At 38.9% G+C, this 21,252-nt stretch overlaps 6 protein-coding genes across 11 annotated transcripts; 3 read left to right on the forward strand and 3 right to left on the reverse strand.

Annotated features, from left to right (window-relative positions):
• Window positions 1-319: 319 nt before the first annotated feature.
• On the reverse strand, window positions 320-3,236 carry LOC139107960 (anaphase-promoting complex subunit 15). The gene is made up of 3 exons (XM_070665883.1): window positions 2,989-3,236; window positions 2,864-2,923; window positions 320-1,769 (listed from the first exon to the last, which is right to left on the reverse strand). Exons 1-3 carry the CDS (start codon window positions 3,112-3,114, stop codon window positions 1,539-1,541), a joined length of 417 nt encoding a protein of 138 aa, XP_070521984.1. The 5' UTR covers window positions 3,115-3,236; the 3' UTR covers window positions 320-1,538.
• Window positions 3,237-3,337: 101 nt separating this feature from the next.
• Nop60b (dyskerin pseudouridine synthase 1 Nop60B) lies at window positions 3,338-6,526 on the forward strand. The gene is made up of 8 exons (XM_070665867.1): window positions 3,338-3,486; window positions 3,790-3,911; window positions 3,998-4,330; window positions 4,674-5,084; window positions 5,160-5,280; window positions 5,389-5,645; window positions 5,723-5,929; window positions 6,004-6,526. The coding sequence occupies exons 1-8, from the start codon at window positions 3,477-3,479 to the stop codon at window positions 6,079-6,081; spliced, it is 1,539 nt and encodes a 512-aa protein (XP_070521968.1). The 5' UTR covers window positions 3,338-3,476; the 3' UTR covers window positions 6,082-6,526.
• Window positions 6,331-8,404, reverse strand: Rpn11 (regulatory particle non-ATPase 11). 3 transcript variants are annotated; one of them, XM_070665880.1, is made up of 7 exons: window positions 8,253-8,404; window positions 7,945-8,064; window positions 7,729-7,878; window positions 7,399-7,662; window positions 7,055-7,321; window positions 6,772-6,962; window positions 6,331-6,600 (listed from the first exon to the last, which is right to left on the reverse strand). In XM_070665880.1, the coding sequence occupies exons 2-6, from the start codon at window positions 8,035-8,037 to the stop codon at window positions 6,801-6,803; spliced, it is 936 nt and encodes a 311-aa protein (XP_070521981.1). In that variant the 5' UTR covers window positions 8,038-8,064; window positions 8,253-8,404; the 3' UTR covers window positions 6,331-6,600; window positions 6,772-6,800. The 3 variants fall into 3 exon arrangements, with proteins under 3 accessions (XP_070521981.1, XP_070521980.1, XP_070521979.1); XM_070665879.1 differs by having other exon boundaries at window positions 6,331-6,603; XM_070665878.1 differs by having other exon boundaries at window positions 6,331-6,962.
• A 359-nt stretch (window positions 8,405-8,763) lies between these two features.
• LOC139107946 (L-asparaginase 1) lies at window positions 8,764-14,155 on the forward strand. Of its 4 annotated transcripts, none has more exons than XR_011546588.1 (10): window positions 8,764-9,079; window positions 9,306-9,417; window positions 9,505-9,619; window positions 9,734-10,070; window positions 10,271-10,585; window positions 10,688-10,992; window positions 11,105-11,278; window positions 11,393-11,758; window positions 12,541-13,123; window positions 13,993-14,155. XR_011546588.1 is itself a non-coding variant. In XM_070665858.1 (9 exons), exons 1-9 carry the CDS (start codon window positions 8,962-8,964, stop codon window positions 12,655-12,657), a joined length of 1,959 nt encoding a protein of 652 aa, XP_070521959.1. In that variant the 5' UTR covers window positions 8,764-8,961; the 3' UTR covers window positions 12,658-13,534. The 4 variants fall into 4 exon arrangements, 2 of the variants coding, with proteins under 2 accessions (XP_070521959.1, XP_070521961.1); XR_011546587.1 differs by lacking the exon at window positions 13,993-14,155 and having other exon boundaries at window positions 12,541-12,740; window positions 12,952-13,534; XM_070665858.1 differs by lacking the exon at window positions 13,993-14,155 and having other exon boundaries at window positions 12,541-13,534.
• Window positions 14,156-14,291: 136 nt separating this feature from the next.
• On the forward strand, window positions 14,292-17,826 carry LOC139107958 (uncharacterized). The gene is made up of 5 exons (XM_070665881.1): window positions 14,292-15,089; window positions 15,239-15,327; window positions 15,419-15,602; window positions 15,821-15,962; window positions 16,033-17,826. The coding sequence occupies exons 2-5, from the start codon at window positions 15,242-15,244 to the stop codon at window positions 16,443-16,445; spliced, it is 825 nt and encodes a 274-aa protein (XP_070521982.1). The 5' UTR covers window positions 14,292-15,089; window positions 15,239-15,241; the 3' UTR covers window positions 16,446-17,826.
• LOC139107944 (post-GPI attachment to proteins factor 6) lies at window positions 16,632-21,240 on the reverse strand. Its single transcript, XM_070665856.1, has 5 exons — window positions 21,059-21,240; window positions 20,705-20,988; window positions 19,990-20,628; window positions 18,865-19,774; window positions 16,632-18,726 (listed from the first exon to the last, which is right to left on the reverse strand). Exons 1-5 carry the CDS (start codon window positions 21,238-21,240, stop codon window positions 18,564-18,566), a joined length of 2,178 nt encoding a protein of 725 aa, XP_070521957.1. The 3' UTR covers window positions 16,632-18,563.
• Window positions 21,241-21,252: the final 12 nt, after the last annotated feature.

The following is a 21,252-nucleotide window of genomic DNA, read 5'->3' on the forward strand; positions in this document are numbered from 1 at the left end:
GCGTATCCGTGAAACTCCTATTTGGCAAGCGGCCGATTTTTCCATTTTTTACCTCACAAGAATTCGCCACAGTGACGATCTTCGTCCGATCTCCAGCGAGAAGGAGGAGAACGTTGTTGCTAGAGGAGGAGGAGGAGGTGGTGATGGCGGTGGAGGAGGAGGTACACGGGTTCGCTTTTGCCTGAGCGTACCCGTTCGTTCACCCTAGCGGGGGCACCAACCTGGCTTTACTTCAGTTACACGCCGGGAGAGCCAGCGCGTTGTGTATACGTAGACACATGCATGTATAAAAAAAAAGCCGTCCATACACGTGCAAAACTAGACGCATGTAAAAGTATATATATATATATAAATATGTAAAGCGTATATACAAATGTCCGACGCCAGAAAAAAATTGGAGCCTAAGATTACGAAGTGACAAAAGCACGATTTCTCATTCTGAACAGTAATTGTCGCATCGTTTAAAATTCGGCCAAACGTACTCGTACGATCGGTCATCCGCTCTTTCGAAACGCTGGGCGCTATGACTACGTTTCTTTTCCTAGCGCAAATGAGAAAGAGTCGATTAACATTAACCGCACGGTGGCGTACAATTTAATCATTATTTATCGATAGGCATAAGTCACATCTTTACGTCAGAAAGGAGATCCGCCGTCGTCGGGATCAAAGTCACGATCGCGATATTGTTACTTTATCATTCACTCGCTCTGTCATCGCAACACCTCTAAGCGCATATTTCGGGACACCTTGTATAAAGGCATATAATACATTCTCGCGTGTACTTACATCTAGTATAGGTGGGTACACGGAGAGCGTACCGAGAGTGTCCCGGTCGAGTACGACGCGATTCTACGGCCCTTCGCGAAAGGGAGAGAAAGAGAGCGAGCTAGACAGTGTGAACTTCACCGGGCCGTTCTACGGAGAAAGAAAGAGAGAGAAACGAAACCGCGAACGCAAGAGAAGACGCGTGCTTTTGTTCAGCCGCTCCGAACGAAGCGCGAGTCGCTCTTTTCTTCGGAAGAGGCTCTCGACACTAAGAATGAAGACATTACTGTCCACGAGAATACTCCGTCGACTTTCCAGCTTAGAAGAGCGGAAGATACGATCCGCGATGAAGCGCCTGCGACTTCTCGCGCCGACGAATTCGCTGATCGTGCAATTTCCAACGTCACGATGGAATTTGCACCGCTTAGAATCGGCTTATGGCCGTCGCCAGTCGGGTTCTTGACCTAAGCAAAAGCGTGAGCGAACAAAAGAGCAAAATTTTGACGGAGTTGTCTTCGCAACGATAAAAATCTATATTTTATAAAAAACCCAACGTATCGTAAAAAAAAAAAAAAATTAATAGTTTGAAGATTACAAAAGAGGCGGAACTTTAACTATTCATGCGTCAATATCATTGATTATTCAAACGTCGATTGATCCGTAGAACTCCACTAGCTTATAAATAAATTATTTGAATTGAAATTACATAATTTTAATTTACTTAAGTAATTATGCGCGAAACTCGCGATCACAGATATAAATATTTCGGACGATTAAGGATAACGAGTCAAGTTCGACGTGTTGACCATCCGGATAGATACGGGAGCAGTGTTCACCGTGTCCGTCGGGCTGGACATTTGCGGATGATGATGCGAGTAACTGACTTCCATGTCAATCTCGTCGAGCTCCTCCTCCTCTTCCTCATGGGTGTCCGACTCGTCTTCTTCTTCGCCCTCGCCTTCCTCCTCCTCCTCCTCCTCTTCGTCCCCCTCCGATCCTCTGAACTAAATTTTCCATGCGCGTGAGAGAAAGTTGACATTAATATTATTTATCGTCATTATCGCTAATATATTCCAGGTTCAGTTTAGATACTTCCGACCGTCGAACGTGACAAATCTAGATATTCTCGGGTAACAATTGCAAAACTGTGCCTTGTGTTTTAATATTTTGGTAAATTAAATATTAAGATAAATTAAAAAAAATAATAAACTACATATAATATTAATTTAAAAAATGTATAAGACATTATATACAACGGCCGCGTTCAGGAACAACAGTTGCAAAGTCGTTCTTATTTCTGTTGTTCTTGATAAATGGAAATATAAAATTGTCGAGTACAGTCGCTCGTTCGAATCTATTATCTAAATGCGGCATGTTCGATGTAGAAATTACATAATTGAAAGGTGTTAATTGGATGCTGTGTGTGACTTGACAACCTGCAGTTTTATCGGAGGAAATTAGGAATTTTAAGTAGCAAAATATAATTGTATGGAACGTCTAATACCAATCGCAACAGAAGTCTGATTTCCAGCCGATGGTAAGGAAAATGAGCATGGCATTGTGATCACGTCAACAACTAATGATGGCGCAATTTGTCAGGATGTGATTTTTCCAATCTTTTAATTATTATTAATTTTATATCAAACTGTAGTACTTAATATAGGTATAAATAATTAAGGTATTTGATTGAATTCTACCCTACCATATTATTAATATATTGTGCTGTGCTAATTTAAGTAAGCAATTAATTTTAATTTTAATTTTAATATCTTACCGTCATGCATAAAATTAAGCCAGCATGTAATTTCTAATAAAAGCTTATTAAAAAAAACTTGATCTTATTTCCTCCTTTCATCAGTCCTTTTATCTGCTTAAAAATTACAAGACCTAGGTTAGATCAACCATGAATTTTAGCTTGACAATGAGCTCGACAACGGACCCAATCGAACAACCAAAATATCACGTACACGTCGAGAGGGAAATAGAAATGAGTGTTCTTAATAATAGGAAGTATCAAGAGAAGGCAAGCGTCAGCAATCGTGAAACCGAAATACATAGAGACGTGCTTCGTTAACCGAGTTAGGTTAGGTTTACTTACGTCGCTCACTGTCTTCCCGATCGGGATGTGCTCGTAGCCCTGCGCCCGTACATGGTCCCGCTGCAATAAACGTGTCGCGACGCACGTTAGACGGCATGTTACAGACAATTTTACACGGTACTTACCCAGGCCTGGTGCTCGGCTTCAAGGGCGGTGACCTCGCTTTCGTCGTCGCACGGCCGGTCGGCGTTGAACCACAACGGATCGGTCAACCGCGGTCGCAAATCTGGCCACAGCGGTCTGATCGACATCCCGAGCGATCCAAACTCCGGAAAAGATGGACTTCTCAGCGAAATATCCTCCGGCAGGCCAGCTCTCTCGTCCCTCAATCGTTATACTGATTTCGAATACGTGACCAACTTCACCAACTGTTCCTATTGGACGCAAATGCGATGCATGCGCGGTGAGTGTCTTGCACTTTCTGTACCTTCCGCTCTTTCCATGTAATGGTGGAGCGGTGGCTTGCGTGCGCACGAGTGTAGAAATAGCGGGCACGCTGTGGATCGTGGAACTGTACCGCTGCACCGCATTACCACGTTGCGTAGGACTTCCTCGGACCTTTCGATACACTTTGCGGTGTTCGACGACGTTGAGTTTGATTTCAAACTGCAAAATGGAGCAAGGTAAAAAATTTCTTACACAATTGTTCTTTCACGCACTTTTTTTTACGCTGCTCCGTTTACCGTCGTTTCTGTCATAAATTCTACTTTGCATCTCGCGATGAACACGTGTTCCTCTGGAAGCAACATCGGTTGCTCACGATGATAGTACTGTTTAAATTACCTACACGAAGGATTTAATTAAAAGATGTTGCTCGCCACATTCGCTTTAATTAGTAAAAGCGAAGAAATTAATTTATCTTGATTGATTAAGTAGAAGTTAGGGGCGGATTAAGGTTAACAATTACCTTTTAAATGTTCTTACAGAGAAAAGTAAAAAGAAGGATAAGAAGTCGATCGGCGAGCTACAGCTGGTGGCAAAATGCGAGATCGAGCCTTCCACCGCGGAGGTGAAGCTCGAATGTAAGGACTGGCCCCTGCTGTTTAAGGTACCTTGGTTTTGTTTTTTACAAGTAGCTGTTAATATAATAATTAACAAAATTAGGAGATAGATTTTTTACTATGTTTCTTGTAGAATTTCGATAAAATGGTAACCCGCACGAAGCATTTTACGCCGTTGATAAGCGGTTCGACACCTCTACATCGAAGTTTATCAGAGTATGTAAAGTCAGGCTGCATTAACTTGGACAAACCATGCAATCCTTCATCACATGAAGTTGTAGCTTGGATAAAAAAGATCTTGAAAGTGGAGAAGACTGGTCACTCTGGCACACTGGATCCAAAGGTATCAGGATGCTTGATAGTCTGCATAGACAAAGCAACAAGATTAGCCAAATCACAACAGTCTGCTGGAAAAGAATATGTTGCTGTGTTTAAGCTTCACTCTGCCCCAGAAAGTATTCAGAAGGTAAATGCAATAATGTAATTATGTATTGTGCTAAATAACAGAATAAATATACAATGTACAAATAAATTGATGCAACACAGAGACAAGTTTTACTACTACATATATTTATATAAATAAATGTATGTAGATAATAAACTTGAATGAGCAGAAATTGAATTAGTTTCTTGCTTGATAAATAATCATCATTGAGCTGTTTAAATATATAAAATGTCTAACATAAAATTTTCTTTGACAAAAATATAATTAATAATAAATTAATAATTTTTTTGCTACTCAAAATCTGTTGTTGTTATGTGCATCAATTTTATATAGCACCTCATTTATTAATTTCGCGCTGATTTAGGTGAATCAGGCATTGGAGAAATTGCGCGGTGCTCTCTTTCAAAGACCGCCGCTGATATCGGCGGTCAAGAGACAGCTTCGCGTCAGGACAGTTTATGACAGTTGGTTCCTCGATTACGACCAAGAACGTAATATGGGGGTGTTCCGCGTCAGTTGTGAGGCCGGTTCTTATATCAGAACTATGTGTGTCCATCTGGGACTCTTCTTAGGTACTGGATGTCACATGCAAGAATTACGAAGAAGTCGTTCTGGTGTTCAGTCCGAGATGGATGGTATGGTTACTATGCACGATATTCTTGACGCTCAATGGTTATATGAAAATCACGGAGACGAATCGTATCTAAGGAGAGTTATAAAACCACTGGAGGCACTGCTAGTGAATCACAAGAAAATTATTATAAAAGACAGCGCCGTATGTATTTAAACAATTATTTTTTATGTTGATGATAAAGAAAATTATTGTATTATACTTACAAATACTTATTAGGTGAACGCAATCTGCTATGGAGCTAAGATAATGATACCCGGTGTTTTAATGTACGATGAAGGAATAGAATTAAATGAAGAAATTGTAATCGTGACTACTAAAGGCGAAGCCGTGGCACTTGGTGAGTACATACTCTTGAAATAAAAAAATGTTTAATTTAATATTGCCGCTATGCTTAAGCCCTTGTCTCCTAATTTATTACTCTCTTTTACTTGTATGTTTTTATCAGCTGTAGCATTGATGTGCTCTCCAACCATACAATCCTGTGATCATGGAACAGTTGCGAAACTTAAAAGAGTAATCATGGAGAGAGATTCGTATCCAAGGAAATGGGGCTTGGGACCGAAAGCATCGCAAAAGAAACGTATGATAGTTGAAGGATTGTTAGATAAACATGGAAAACCAAACGAAAATACACCCTCTGACTGGTTACATGGTTATAAAGATCTTACTGCAGCAGCATCAACGATAACACCATTAATAAAGGCAAGCACTCCATTAACAATTTAACCTTTAATTTTTTATAAACTTATAAAAATGTTTTATATTATTAATAAATACAGACGGAAAATAATGGCGATGTGACCACTTGTAAAAAAAGGAAGAGAGAAGAAGATGCAAATGCAGTAGAAGTAAAACAAGAACCGATAGATGATTCAGAGCCGTCATCGCCGAAAGATAAAAAGAAAAAAAAGGAAAAGAAGAAAAAGAAGGAGAAACAAGAAACAGAGGGCGAAGAATCTATTGCAATGGAGGAAGTTGCCACTGAGGTAATTAAATTTAACTTTAATATTAGATGCGGCCGAAAAATTCGGATATCATATTATTACTTACTTGCTTACAGGAATCCACAATTAAAGAAGAGAAAAAGAAAAAAAAGAAAAAAAAGAAGGATAAGGACCAAGAACCCACATCAAGTTAAGTTGATATTAAAAAAGAAAAAAAAAAGAATTTTTAACTAAACTGTTACAATAAAATGTACAGTTATTTTTTTAACGAATTAATGTACCATATTTAGATTAATACATGTTCCAATTTTATATATCATATATTCCTTTTTTTCGCTCTTTGTATTCTGACAATATAGAGAAATAGAAAATTCTTTTTTTACAGTTCCTGCAATAGTTTGCGATTTTCATATCATTTCGCTTACATACATTTTTTTCTTAAATGCGTTCTGACTGTTTTATAGGATAAAATTTAAAAACTTTATTGTACATACCTCTTTTACGATGTTTGCATTTTTTGATGCGTTGTATACTACAATGTACACATGAACCTATATAAATCATTATGAATATGATTGAGATATACATAGATTGTAATCACAGATGTCTCAGTATCAATAATAATTGATTGAAAGTGTCTATGTTGTGAACTTATTACTGTATTATATTCATTCCAAGTATTGGCATACAGTATCTATTATATTCCTTGAGTTCTGCTAAACATTTATAGCGTTTAATATTCAATTTAATTATATCAAAATTATAAAAACGTAATGTAGCTAACATACATATATTAAGTCGCTCACATTGTACTTGGTTATGTATGCATCGGAAATATAAAATGTCATTTCTATTTTAAAAAGGTGTATATTTCTTTTAAATACCATATTGCGAATGACGTATTAGAAAACAGTTATTTGAATACAACTGTGTCGAGCATAGCTCCCAAGCATTGAACAATATTTGTAGCCATTAAAGTGTCGACTTTCTCTTCCAAGTGCCGTTTTGGGTCTTGCTTGCCCACATTTTTTATCGCTAACTGTTCGGGTGTCATTTTTTCTTCTTCCTCCAAGGCCTAGAAAAATTTTTTTATTACAATAACAAATATTTATGTATAAGATATACGTGAAATGCGTAAAATTTATTAAATGTCGCACAATTTTTTACCTTGTTATAATTCTTAGCAAGTTCAAGCATCTCAGAAACGATATTCTCATTGAGCCGGCTATGTTCGGAATATTCAGCGAGAGTGAGACCATCCATCCACGTTTTCTTGTGCAGGTTTAATAGCATCTTTTGCTCCAGTTCGTTTTTGCGATAATTAATACTAATACTGTAATAATGTCGATTTAATCCGTGTATTAACGCCTGAACAGATGGTTTTTGTAAGTGGCCTAAATTTGATGTCGTTTGTCTCGGTTCTTGTCCCAAAACCTGCAACAAATAGATTAGCATTAATGAGATCACAATCGAACTCAAACAAACAACGCAATTGTTACAAATATATTTACCATCATGTTCGGATTGATTAGTCTAAATGCATCAATAACAACTTTTCCCTTTACTGACTGTATAGGATCAATGACAACAGCTACTGCTCTTTCACTGAGAGCCTCAAAGGATTGTTGGGTGTTAATATCCACCCCTGATAGCCAGCAGCCAAATCCTGGATGAGAGTGGTACCAGCCAACCACCATTTCTGGCCGACCAGTTTGCTTCAACATGTCTAACATCTTTGCTTGAAACACTGGATCCACAGCTTCTACACTGACACCCTAAAAAAATAAAAATCATTATTTAAACTACTTTCTATTAATATTCTTGCACGTCTGAATATCTACCGTTCCCGTTTGCGGCATAGCAAAGACGTCGATCACGCGTACGGTGTAGTCATCAACAAATTCACCCAGCATCAAGCCCATTACTTCCATTGGTACTCCAGCACGACCGTGCTTAAGCATTTTCAAAAGGGCTAAGGACGATATATACACCTGCAAGGGCAAAAGAAAGTAATAAGACGATAAATGAGAAAAGCACAAAGAAATTTTGACAGATACCTGCTCAGCTGTGTCGACAACGGGAGCGTCTGAAGGTGGTGGCCCTTGATTTAGGCCCGGCATCCCACCGCCTAATCGTAGCAATCTGTCCATCCTGGCGGGTTATTCGAGATTCACACTCTGCAAATAATAAAAAAAATTAGTGCTATTACGAAGTAAAACGTGCTGCAAAGGTCGAAACTATCGCGGTTTTCTGTCTACAAAGGGATCTTCGAGGTTAGAAAAAGAACGCGATGTGAATTTAAAGCTGCCGTGGTGATCTGCGGAGCAAAAAATTCGTCAAACTGCAGCTGTTATACTGTACTTACGACTGTTCGTTCTCAGTGAGATAATTTCCTTATTATAGCAGACTGAACGAGCATTCCCTTCTCAAATTCACCACTGACAAGCGCTTCAAAATGTGCACAATCACGAGCGCAGTCTACTTCTTGTTGATTGACGGCACAAAAACCATAGAACAGCTGAACTCAGGCAGACGACTCCTTTCCTTCATTCCTGTCGGCAACGACTTGTAGCGGATTTTCTCCAAACTGCTTTTGGCGAAAACGGCGCTGTGGCTATGCCATCTATTCACTCTTTCTATATTCCTAATACTTTCCGAGTGCTTTTGAATACTCTGCGCTGTAAAACACCAAGATTCACGGTATTGTCATCTTATTTACTTTCAATTTGTCGATTACTTTAATGAGCGCGTGATTGAATTATCGTTTTTCTTTCATTCTAATTAAGGATTTAAATATTATTTATTCTCGTTTGTTAATGTACTTTTTAATATCACTAAGCATTTTATAAAGCGCACGATTCTTGATAGACGTTATCAGCGAAAGAACGTGCAAAACTAATACATCTGATCAACCGTTAGTCTTTTGTTGGCTTGCATAAGTGATCAGTCACGCAGAAGTCGTCGAGGCGGTAATACATGCTAAAAGGCACCGGTCGTGCGTGGATGATTATGTCACGATTACTTATCTAGTCACAAGATAACGTGTGTGAAATCGACAGTAACAGCTTAGAAATATGGAAAGTATCAAACGAAACGTCGCCGACGACATGGCTAACACCGACAGACCAGAAGGCCGCGTTCTGGTGCTTTACACTGGTGGCACGATAGGAATGATGAGGAATGAGCAAGGAGGTAATTATTTGTAACGTAATTTTTTTGTTTGATATCTTAAATTATTTAAATTTAAATTATATATTTTTAAAGCCCCCTCTCGTGCACGTTGTTGATTCAATTAATTTAGAAAAAAAAAAAATCTCAGTAAATCTGCGAGATATCTTTATATTTACTGCGATTCACATAATTATCTTTATCATAGTTCACTGGCAATAAATTTCTGACGAAATGGTGTTTGTTTTAGCGCTCGTACCGATAGCTAATTCATTCGTAAAAAATCTGCGGAAATATCCACAATTGCATGATCGTGAGTATGCCGAGAAAAGATTTGGGGCCATGGGACCGCTCGTACTACCGTGAGCATTAAAAAATTACTTATTTACAAATATTAATTAAAGAAAAAACTAAAAAGAAATAATTACGAAATATTTCCAATTTTACAGCATGACTGCAACCGATAGTCGTCGAGTCGTTTATAATGTATTCGAATACTCGAATCTCTGTGACTCCTGTAATATGACTATGGATGAATGGATTCGTATTGCTAATGATATTAAGGCACGCGAATATAAGCTATCGATAAAAATATGATTTATTTAGAAATATTAAATATTTAATGAAATTTAGGTTGCAGTTTTCGAAATGCCACTCTCATAGCTTTTTTTTTTTTAGGAATCTTATGAGCGCTTCGACGGATTTGTGGTACTTCATGGCACCGATACCCTCAGTTACACCGCATCCGCCCTATCTTTTATGCTCGAAGCTTTAGGCAAAATTGTTATTCTGACCGGTTCCCAAGTGCCGATTTTTGATACGAGAAGTGATGGCCTAGACAACTTTCTCGCGTCTCTCGTGATTGCGGCGAACTACAGTATACCAGAAGTATGCGTATTTTTTGGTACGAACTTGCTGCGCGGGAGTCGCACGAGCAAGACATCTGCAACGTCTTTCGAAGCTTTTCACTCGCCGAACTTTCCACCCCTCGCCACGGCAAACATTAAGATCGAAGGTTATCGCATAGATTAAAAATCAAAACGTGATCTCTTTGAGATTTATCTAAAAGTTTTAAGAGATTAATGTAAGATGTAATAACGCGAGTGTATTTATTTCGTTATCACTTGCTCGCAGTTAACATATAATTTTATCTTCAGAAAAAATCTGATACAATTCTAAAATATTTAAAGTTTATACTTTTTTTTTTTTTTACAGTGGATTATCGTTCGATTTTTCGTCCGTGTACCATGGAGAAGTTCTACGTACACGCGTCGTTAAATAGAAATGTAGGGTTGCTCCGATTGTTTCCCAGCATCACATCTGATTTAGTTAAAGTATTTCTTCAACCGCCTATCGAAGGAGTCGTCTTGCAATCTTATGGTACAGGGAATGTTCCAACAAATCGCGATGACATCTTTGAAGTATTACACACGGCAACTAAGCGCGGTATTATCGTCGTAAATATTACTCAATGCACAACTGGATGCGTCTCGGATGCATACGAGGCTGGAAAATTACTCCAAAAAGCTGGTATCGTACAACGTTTATTTAATAAGCTATTTTTAGCAATTAATTATTAATTTTTTTTACTAATATTGCTTAATTAAATTATACATTGCTGTTAATACGCAGGTGTAATATCGGGTTTTGACATGACACCTGAAGCTGCATTAACGAAACTTGCGTACGTTTTATCGAAAAACGATTGGGACACGGAGACAAAGCGACAAATGATGCAAACTAATTTACGAGGTGAGCTAACTGCCGGTCGACCGCCTACTATACAAGATTGGGATTTAGTGGAGGCTGTCGCTAGATCTTTGCGATTATCCTCCGCAGCTGAGCTTCAGGAACTAGGATCGATTTTATTCCCGGCTATGCTAAACGCCGCAGTTCTTCGACAAGACATCGTTAAACTCGAGTCTTTACGAGGATACGTTAGTATTTGTTACACTTGCTTCATTATTTAAATTAATCTTTTTTAAGCAACAAAATTAATTAAATTATTTACTATAATCAGTTACACTCGGGTTTTCTTTTTTAATTTAGGGCGCGGATATCTCGCAAGTGAACGCAGATGGTCGAACGGCTTTGCATATAGCTTGTTGCGAAGGTGATACGAAAATTGTGCGAAGCCTTTTAAAAATGGGTGCTAATGTGCACATTAAAGATCGATTTGATCGCACACCTCTTACTGATGCGATAGAATATGATCGTCATGAGGTAAAACCATTTTCTCAAGAAATTAGCTTTTGAATTCTATTACACTTTCTTTTTAAAACATTTTGCCTGAAAAAAAAAATCGCAATTTGTCAATATAATTACCTGACGTTTTAGATCATCAGAGTGCTGGTGCAATGTGGAGCGCATCTTCACGGTGACGCTGTGCTAATCGGTCAGAGAATGTGCTCGGCCGCAACCGCCGGAAATACGAAGCGTTTGCAGTCGTATTTGCTGGCCGGTGGTGATTTATCGCAAAAGGATTTTTCCGGACGTACACCTTTGCATTATGCTGCTCTTCATAATCGTACGGAAGCAATCGAGTTTTTACTGAATAACAGTGTAGATCTGCAATGCGTTGATATGTTAGGAGAAACCGCGGCGGATCTCGCGAAGGCTGCAAAAGCCACAAGTGCCATACACTTGCTGGCGTCCTTTAAACAAAATGGGATTCATGATGCAGGCGACGATAAGACTGTGGCGGTAAAACAAAATTTTTATCAGTCTTAATTACTTTTGATTTTATTTTAGTCTAATTTTTATTTTAGACAAAAGTTTAATTTAATAAAGTTGACTTCTTAAGCTCGATTGAGATAAGGTTTTAGGGAATAATAAGTACAATAAAAATTCATATATACTTAACTTTCTTCTATGATTATAATTGCAAACAGTGCTAAACGTTGTTGTATATATTGTGGAATAACAAACTTAACAATTCTACATCTAGCAAATTTATAAATAGTAACACGGTATTCGTTGTATATCTCTATATTATTAGACAACTTTCTTGTTATAAAAGAAAATACAATGTTTATTTTACTTGCACTTACATTGTTCTAAAGAAATCGAAACCACTTGCCTCGAGTGAAAGTGACAAATGAGAACGAATTATATATGACACTAGATTCGTTGTGTTTGTCAAAATAGCAGTGGTTTTCTAACGATTTGTGTAAAAGCAAAAGTGAAAGCGCGTCATCTTAATACGCGGCGCGGTTTCTCTTAAGCGCAACGAAATTTCACACCTCGTGTATCAGGATAATGAAGATCAGCCATTCTGATGTAATTTGCTTATTACATCGCGAATAATTTAAAATTGAACGCGAGACAGATTCACCGAATCAGAGTGTACTTTGCAAAGCTTTCGCAAAATCATTTACGACGCGCGACGCACTGTTCGCTTATTTAGTAACAAAAGGGAATGTGATCGCGAAGAAATATTTAAATGTTTTCCATTTTATGATCAATAATACCTTGACAAATTACAGAACATTGAACGTACGTTAAATTGCACCGAATTGAGCCATCATACTTTTCAAAATTTTTGGCGTCACAAGGCACTCTTTATAAATACGTTCGCAATTGTGATGCCCTTCTCGACCTAGCTTGATAGCTTCCTGAAGAACGGTACCATTCGTGAAATCCTTAAACCACTTGTGACTGTTGAAAATATTTAACATAAATTTATGTAAGTAATTTAAATATTTCTGCATATATTCATATAAGATATAGTAATCTTTATTATTTCTTATTTTAATTTTTTATATCATTAATGTTAGAAATGTTAACGTCGCTGGACGAAACGTGATATGAGTGTGAATCTAGTTTAAAAAGAAACTAGTTACTGAATAATTATTGTTACCTCGACAATCCATCTATAATCTTGTCTGTACTCGTAGGATTATCAGAATGACGTGCCTCGGAAACGATAGAACAAGCGATGCGCTGAATGCAGGGTGTGACGTAGCGATTACTGAACATAATCTCGTTTATCGTATCTCCCATTTGCGACCATTGCGAGTCGAGGCCTAAAATGATAAAGAAATTAATATATATTCCGGATAGTTAAAGGTATTTATGATAAGAATATTATTTCAACATGAAGTAGCGAGAAAATTAAACTCGTACTTCGATGATATTGCGTTTCTGGGCCTTGCTTTGATAAGAGAGGCACCGCCAAAGTAAGAATGGCTGTTAATACACCGGCGATAGACAATCCTCTCGCGTTAACGTTAAGCAGAGGTAACACCTCGCCAGTCTCGCTTACGTGATTCAATGGTATTGTGAAGAAGGGCACCGATATATCCCAATTAATCTACAAAATTAATTTCAGTTAACTGCAAAGATTTCTCGGGTAAACTCTATATAAAACGAAATTACATTTCTAGAGATCGAAAAGTAACAAATTAGATTAGTGAATCCGTTCAATTAATATTTGTTCCCGCAATTAATTGCTGTAATATACTCACTTCTACTTCTCCACCTTTAGTGTCAAACGAGATGAACTGCGACTTGTGTCCATTAAACTTGGTAAACGTCCTCGTATTGCCGTCGCCGATAACTCGCGCAAAAAACAATGCAAAGGGTAGAAAAATCAGAGCAACTGAATCCGTCGGAGTGGTCCTCATGTCGAAAATTCTTTTGCGAATCTGGAATTGGATAAGGTATTAACACTCTGCCGAATTCTCGATATCCTCGACTTTCTGCCGCCCGCGAAGTAATGAGATGCATTTGTACTATACGAGTGCTTTTCAACGTCGAGTGCAGCGGACCCCCACTAATTTGTCCTGTTCATAACAAGCTCGCCTACCTCTATCAAAGCAGGAAATGTCGATTACTCGCGATAGAATTAACGAACCTAAGCGGCGAAATCCACAACATAATGCACTATTAATTGCTTTTACATTCCACGAGTCATTTTATACAATCTGTCGTGCTAGGTGGAACCTCGCCGCATTGGAGGAGAAGCGACAGAATCCAGTAATTATGTGAACGACCGTCCCTCGCGAATTTTCACCTACGATAAAAAGGCGCACGAACGTGACGACAAAATTAGAAAAAAAAAATCATACGTATGTATATGTATATATGTATATAAATATAGACCTGGCCAGCCGTGGCTTTCGCCGAATTTTCCAGGGCATTGTCCAGAACGGACTTCTTCGAACTCGAGCCGGGGGAGAGCACAGCACGCGAACCTCGCGAAAGGGAGAGCTTAAATTCGAATCGCGCTATCTTCCTCTTTGACGTTCGCTGAATGTGTCAACGTCTGTGGATGGAATTTCTTTTCCCAGAAATTTCACCGGAAGGGTTGCGATGATTTCTTGACGTGAATTCGCCGATTATATCAGCGAGAAACTTTCGCGACTACACGCATTCACAGATTTGTCATAAAAGATTTTCCTTTATAACATGTAATGCAAAATTTATATTTACGAATCGGGGCATCGATTGCGCAACGATACTCTTTGGAAACGTCAATGTAAATAATTCTGTAGGTGGTTACGGCGGCCGATAACTACCCTCGAGATTGCGGGTGTTTCAAAACGCGCAACCGGAAGTCGTAACACAGTTAAAAAGATCACTTAAGTCATAAGATGACAGCCGAAGTCGCGAAATCCCGAGTGTCAAAAGTCAGTGAACATCCTAAGAGGCGAGGACGTTGTTAGGGGGGCGGCTCATTATTTCAGCTTCGGTATTTCGAGCAAGTAGCGATAAGCGCAATCGCGACGGGCTGTTGCAGCCGTTAAAGAAGAAGAAGAAGATGAGACGGCCTTCTCTTCGCCCACGGCGACGAAGGTGACAGCGACGGGGAGACGTCATGCACCACGAAGACTTAACAATGAAAGCGAAACCAGGGCTTCAATTATTGTCCACAACTTTTCGTGTTCAGACGACCAGAGCGAATATATATATGCAAGAAACCAGGCACCGCGCAGCCAGTTCGTGACTGTAGATCGCCATATCTTATTCCAGAATTGACCTCAAGCTTTGCGTTTTACATGTTAAAGAGTTCACTTCGCTCTTATTGCCAAAGGTATTTACTTGATCCTTAATCGAATAACTTACGTTTATTAATTTACATTTAGTACGAATTATCTCGAATTATGTTTGTGTTCATGTAATATACATATACGTAATATAATCTCAATGACTCTGTCAACCACTTAATTTATCTTTTGTTAGATAATGTTTTACATCTCGCCAAGTTTAATCGCAGCAGTAAGCTGCCTCGCTATTCTGGTCAATTGCAGTCCAAAGTTCGACGATGGAGGGTAATTTGATTTTAATAATTAATTTATATCTATATGGATGTCAATTTTGTTATCGCAAATACGTCATCTATGTCTTGTGTCATGCCGACAGATTTGTACCGAGCTCTATCAGTTATATGGAAAAGCAGGCAAAGGCGCAGGATCAGATAGCCATGCCATCGTCGCAAATTAAACAGCAGAACGAAGCATCTAAACGCGAATCTGAGACGAACGACATTGCGGATCGTAGTCAGGAGGCACGATTTGGTTTCACCAATGTTGGAGGAACAGGGAGCGTAAGTATAGAATCGCATTTTCTCGTCTATTTTTATTTTATCTAAATAATCATACTTTCTGGAAGTTCTGTCGTCTCTTCTGTTTTATTTCTACTAAAAAAAATTTTTTTAAAGTTATTTTAAGACAAAGAAAATTTGCTGCACTATTTTTAAAACTATCTGTAATTAAAATAATTTTATTTAGACTAATTAAATTAATATAATTAAATCCTACCTAGGGCTACGGAGTATCTCCTTATGCACCGGCGAAGATAGATCTTGGCGGACTTCTCTTAGGAGCTATTATAGGCGTGGGATCAATTCTTATTATTCCGAAGCTGCTTTATATTCTTTCGGGTACTTATGGCGCGTACGCGAGAAGTAAGTTATCCTTTTATTTAATTTATTAATATTCTACTGCAGCATCCCTGATATAATCGACTCGATATAGGTGAGGACAATGGTTTCACCCAGACTCTAACGAGAATCGACGATGTCCTGGCTCGTCATGGCATAGACACGACTTCGTGCATGCAACGCGCGGTATGCACTTACTCGCAGCAGGCGGCCACTACAATGGTTAGTGAAAATGAGAACGAGAACGATAGCGGAGATGAGAAGGACGGAAAGGCTACGTCTTTCGAAAAAATGGTAAACGCGATCACCACCAATCAAGTGTTCCGCACGGCCATGCAGGGTACGGCGATCGAGGAAGCAGTGGTTGCTGGAAGAAACGGCAGAAACTGCTCGAGATCGTATCCGCATTGTGGCTTTTCGATGGAAACGATGCTATCGTTGTTAGCTAACGTCATCGCGACAGCAAACGCACGCGCTGCAACACCCACTGCCTCCTCGTCGGTGTAACATTCTGCCTATGTAATTTTTCATATTCTTTAAAGAAGGATGATTGTACTATAAGTAATAAATTAAATCAGGGAAGAAGAAAAGCGCATAAAACTAACAGCTCGCTGTCTTGCGTATATCTTCACGTTCTATGCAAGATGAGAAAGAAACAAGATAGAATTTCGAATATAACGAAGATTAAGAATATAACGATAAATTTATCTTTATTACATAAAGAATTATATCTGTGTGTACCGAGTGTGTATGTGTGTATATTCGTAAATTAACAAAAGTGAAATTTTCATCGGCGAAACCTCCGTACATTTACGTGCGTTCAGCGTGACACACTCTTTTTTCTCTCTCTGTCTCAGTTTAGATACGTGTAGAAAATGTTATATGGTCTATATGGCTTTCACATTGAGGAAAATAGAATCGACTAGAGTCGCAATACGGTCGCGACGCATCGCGCTTAACACAGTGTCAACAATCAGTACAGGCACTGCCCATGACGATGTCGTATTAACTTATATATCTATATACACGCGTTACTTTTTCGCCGAATAATGCAGCATGCATATACAGGCGCAGGGATGAATCTGAAAGTAAAGACACAATGGTTTCCTTCTCATTTCCTTCTTCCGCTCTTATCACGGTGCAAGGCAACTTGATAAAAGTAACTCTATTTCGAGCATTGTCTTCCTATCTAGACATTATTAGCTAAAAAATTAAATCGCACAGCTAAAAGAGGAAATATATAGATTATTAATATCTATGAGTGATATAAAGAAAAAAAATTATACAATTAATTATGCTGAAATTAAACTAACAGGTTCTAAATTTGTTATAAAACATGTCCTACGCAATACGTGCTTTACATAGAAGAATATAATTTCTACATGTACGCTATAGCTGTCAGTTATAAAATATAAGAGACATGTATATCTTTATTTTTTTATTCGCTTTCGCGTATTACTTTTGGAGTAGGACGTTCTTGTGCGAGGTATTTATTTCTAAAGAAAAAAAAAGAAAAGATTTAAAGAGTTTAAAATTACACTTCTACTAAACGACTAAGAATAGCAGAAAACATTCGTGTGAATAAAAAACAGCACTATTCGCACGACAATCCTTTGTTCCTTCATCACGTTTTTAATAATTTATGTATTTTAGAATTGGTCCTTACAAACCGTTCGCTACAGAATTAACGAAGTGTAGCGATGTGATTTATATTCGTACGATCAATAGATTACCCTCGGAATGTTAAAATGCGTTTCAAAAATACTTCATGGAACAATAAACAGCTTTATAAAATCCAACGTTGATTTCATTAATGACTGTGATAATTATTCTCTTCCGATATTTTCGGGTACGATTCTCAAACTTTAATATTTACATTCAACAGGGATTTAATTTTATCGAAAGCTAAATGAAGAACGAAAACATCTTAATGTCGATGTCACACTTTCTTTAGTTTTCTTAATGCATTAAAATGAGCAAAAATTCTTTTCCGGACGACTTATCTTGATTTAATACTGTCATTAAATTTGCTATATGTGTCGCGTCTTATTGCTAAACTTTATATGCTATTGATAAATCTTGCCAAGTTAATTCCAGTTCATTTGGAATATTCTATGCATATGCAATCGATACCTTTTTAGAAGAATAACATCTCTGAGATATATTTATATATATATATGTGTGTGAGTGTGTGTGTGTATGTATGTATGTATATTATATGTAAATATCGAATTTAATGGAATAATCTTATTACGAAGCGAATCACACATCTTTGTGTTAATTGTAAGGGAAATAAACTTCTTTATAAAAGAAGTGTGATTTATGTTTCAAATTCTACTAAGGTAACTCTGTTCAAGTAAATTATTCAATATAGATAAATCTTTAAATTATAAATAATTAATATTATTTAATGATGTTGCCAAGATGTAACGACACTTTCAAAATGTCTTTACGTGGAAAATACTAAGACTGCTTGTGATTCCTTTCGTATAAAAATCAATTCGCTATTTATTGTAATAATTTCCCTGATGTTTTTTTGGTTGCCTATCACATCTCTTAGCTTTCAATATTATCACCAGTTTTTTTTTATTCGAATCTCTCCTAGTTGCGTTCGCTATTCAATTATCATTGCATATATTTGCGCTTCGGCAAAAGCAGAATAACTCCTATAGCAACGCAGATATGCCACAGACTGTGAATGAGATAATAATTCCGGCGTGTTTGCAGGAACGCGTAACAGACGAGACCTAGAGAAACGAGAAGAACTCCGGCCGGGAAGTAAATGGTCCTAAAAAGAAACAGAAGATTCTTCTATCGTGTTACAATAAAGAAAAAAAATTGAAATACAATAAAAAGGTTAGTTTATTCTATTAATAATATTTCTAAATTATATTTTTAACAATAAAGTATGATTTTTTTTTCTTACCTGTACGGACGTGAGGGATATCTGATAGTGCGCTTTTTCCTGCATCTGAGTCCCCAAGACAGTCCGATTAAAGCGGAACCGGTGACGGCCGGCAGCAGGAACACCCAGAGCGCAGTGCGGTCCATTTCGGCGCCCATCGCGAGAATAATCGCGCCAGTTACCTGGCAAAAAGCAGTCATTCGCGGCCCGAAAGATGCCATCGCTACTAGAGTCACCCAGATAGCGAGCAACGCGTTGAAGAAATCGCAGAACTGCAACACGCTCAGTCGCATAATGCACACGCTGTAGACCTCTTCACCAGCTTCGCAGGCGTGATAAAACGTGGAAAAGAACATAACAGCAACATAGGCCACCGCTTCGGTGAAGTACTCGCGTCGTATCGCCACGTAGATTGAGCCGAGAAAGGCAAAGTTACTGAATGTAAGGGCGAGCAGCTGTAAAAGTATGCCACTGGTGCTGAGAACATATGTGTTGTCTGCGCAATCAAAACCGCGGTAACCACCGGTGCAGTGACATGCCGAAAAGACGAAGCCGCCGCTCATATAGTGCATACACTTGCCGTGGCCACCACAACGGCCTTCGACGCATGGTGACGACGATACGATGCTCTCCACCTGAACACTGGTGCAGCGTGACAAGCAGTCGCATTTCTCGCACGCAACGTCACCCTGCAAACAAGCGCGTCCGCAGGAACAAGAGCTAGTGTTTGTGCTGCTATTCGAGCTGTTGGTATCGCTCATTATCTTGTCATCGTCAGGACAGAAGACGCGTAAGCTGACGTACCAGGTGCCCGCTTCGGGAAAAGGCACGTGGACGTAAGCCGGCTCACTTGCATTTACGTACATGTCTGCTGTTGTTAGACTCTGTGCGCGAACGCAGCCACCGCCAGAGCCAATGTTGGAATAGTATCCTAAGAAATTCCAAAAGAAAAAGTTATTTACGAACTGACCTGATACATCTTGAAGCGTAAAATAAAGATTGCTTGTGTAATGAAATATCGTGCGAGCGACTGATCTAATTTTATCTCCAAGCTTTGCTCGTTGAAGGAGACGTCGATAATTATCTATTTTTATTCTAAAAGAAATTAATTGATTAAAGGTGGTTTATAGAACACACACAACCAACCTAAAGAAACGCAGGCCACGAGGACGATGTTCTTCTTGTACTTTTCCTCCACATCGACCAACTTGAAACCCAGGGTGACCGTGCCACCGACATCGTACACTCGGCCGATGTCGAAGCTGAGGACGGAGAGAGCGTTGGCGGTAACGTTGAAGGCCTGAGGCTTCGTATTGTTGCCTTGCAGATGTTCATAATCGAATAGAAAGAATTCAGGAAAAGTTTTCCTCGACAACACCACCGGCGACACCTGATCAATCCCGACGTCCGTTTGGCGGCTCATTGGCAGTTGCATCGTCACATTCGATGTGTTTCCGGACAACAGACGAAGAGTTACGTAGTGGAAGTCGCCTGCGTAAGGCTTAAAAAGAACCGACGTCGCCGTGGAGTTGAGCAAGCTACTGACGAGATTGTCTTTTGCTGTGATATAAACGGCAATGTTACAATCTTCACCGCAGGACGAATTTAGAAACAGGGTCAATTCTTCGAGACCGATATCCGGCACAAGATATTGCGCTATCGCTGTGTCGGAGGTCTCGTCTAGCTGCACCCTGTACTCGATCTCAGGATCCACTAACGATGTTGTAGCCGACATCTCGACAAACATTTCGGCGTCCATCACCGTCTCGCAAGACACGCTGAGACCTACAAATCAATATGTGAGTTTTATTTCGTTCCTAATTCTTTAATTTATTAAAAATTATTATAGTTTTCTTTCTACCTTGCTGCTTGATCTTTCCTTCCTCAGGATCGGTCCAAGATCGAAAGGCAATTGCGTACCAGTCACCCGGTGCCGGGGCTTCTATCTTGATCATATATTCCTCGCCGCTGCTCTGCATCTCTATACTGTAATGTCGCCGACGATTTTTCGTCTCCAACAGTTTCGCGGCGACTTTCGAGCCATCGGGAGAGACGAATGGTAGACTAGCGGATTTTAGATGCAGTGAAACATTGAGCGGTGTGCATTTACCTATCCCGCCAGTCTTTTCTTCTTTTGCCGTAAATCTAAAGTGCAATATAATATATTTTATATTAATGAAACATTTTTAACTAATATGCATTTCAGTATACGTACTTGAAGGCAACCGCGACGGCACGCTCGGGTACATTGAAGTGGATGATAGAGATGTGACGATAGGCATAATAATCTACCAAGATGTTGCTCGGTTGTTGGGCGATCTTCTCCAACTTGCCACATAATCCCTGATGGGCTGCGAGTGTCCATGCCAACAGCACGGCTAAGGCGCTTTTTCGCATATCCGACGTCTT

The sequence above is a fragment of the Cardiocondyla obscurior genome, linkage group LG14, assembly GCF_019399895.1.
Source record: "Cardiocondyla obscurior isolate alpha-2009 linkage group LG14, Cobs3.1, whole genome shotgun sequence".
NCBI lineage: Eukaryota > Metazoa > Arthropoda > Insecta > Hymenoptera > Formicidae > Cardiocondyla > Cardiocondyla obscurior.

Bases quoted from the DNA above. Each gene is read 5' to 3' on its own strand.
- LOC139107958 (XM_070665881.1), top strand. From the start codon at position 15,242: ATGTTTTACATCTCGCCAAGTTTAATCGCAGCAGTAAGCTGCCTCGCT. The intron at 15,328-15,418 runs GTAATTTGATTT...TCATGCCGACAG, and splicing joins CCAAAGTTCGACGATGGAGG to ATTTGTACCGAGCTCTATCA. The intron at 15,963-16,032 runs GTAAGTTATCCT...GACTCGATATAG, and splicing joins TTATGGCGCGTACGCGAGAA to GTGAGGACAATGGTTTCACC.
- Nop60b (XM_070665867.1), top strand. The intron at 5,646-5,722 runs GCAAGCACTCCA...TAATAAATACAG, and splicing joins CGATAACACCATTAATAAAG to ACGGAAAATAATGGCGATGT. The intron at 5,930-6,003 runs GTAATTAAATTT...ACTTGCTTACAG, and splicing joins TGGAGGAAGTTGCCACTGAG to GAATCCACAATTAAAGAAGA.
- LOC139107946 (XM_070665858.1), top strand. From the start codon at position 8,962: ATGGAAAGTATCAAACGAAACGTCGCCGACGACATGGCTAACACCGAC. The intron at 9,418-9,504 runs GTGAGCATTAAA...CCAATTTTACAG, and splicing joins ATGGGACCGCTCGTACTACC to CATGACTGCAACCGATAGTC. The intron at 10,071-10,270 runs GTTATCGCATAG...TTTTTTTTACAG, and splicing joins GGCAAACATTAAGATCGAAG to TGGATTATCGTTCGATTTTT.
- LOC139107944 (XM_070665856.1), bottom strand. From the start codon at position 21,240: ATGCGAAAAAGCGCCTTAGCCGTGCTGTTGGCATGGACACTCGCAGCC. The intron at 20,989-21,058 runs GTACGTATACTG...ATTGCACTTTAG, and splicing joins GCCGTCGCGGTTGCCTTCAA to ATTTACGGCAAAAGAAGAAA. The intron at 20,629-20,704 runs GTAGAAAGAAAA...ATTGATTTGTAG, and splicing joins AGGAAAGATCAAGCAGCAAG to GTCTCAGCGTGTCTTGCGAG.
- Rpn11 (XM_070665880.1), bottom strand. From the start codon at position 8,037: ATGGACAGATTGCTACGATTAGGCGGTGGGATGCCGGGCCTAAATCAA. The intron at 7,663-7,728 runs GTAGATATTCAG...TTATTTTTTTAG, and splicing joins CTATGCCGCAAACGGGAACG to GGTGTCAGTGTAGAAGCTGT. The intron at 6,963-7,054 runs GTAAAAAATTGT...AAATTTTTCTAG, and splicing joins TTGCTAAGAATTATAACAAG to GCCTTGGAGGAAGAAGAAAA.
- LOC139107960 (XM_070665883.1), bottom strand. From the start codon at position 3,114: ATGTCGATCAGACCGCTGTGGCCAGATTTGCGACCGCGGTTGACCGAT. The intron at 2,924-2,988 runs GTAAGTACCGTG...CGTTTATTGCAG, and splicing joins AAGCCGAGCACCAGGCCTGG to CGGGACCATGTACGGGCGCA. The intron at 1,770-2,863 runs GTAAGTAAACCT...TGGAAAATTTAG, and splicing joins TCGGGAAGACAGTGAGCGAC to TTCAGAGGATCGGAGGGGGA.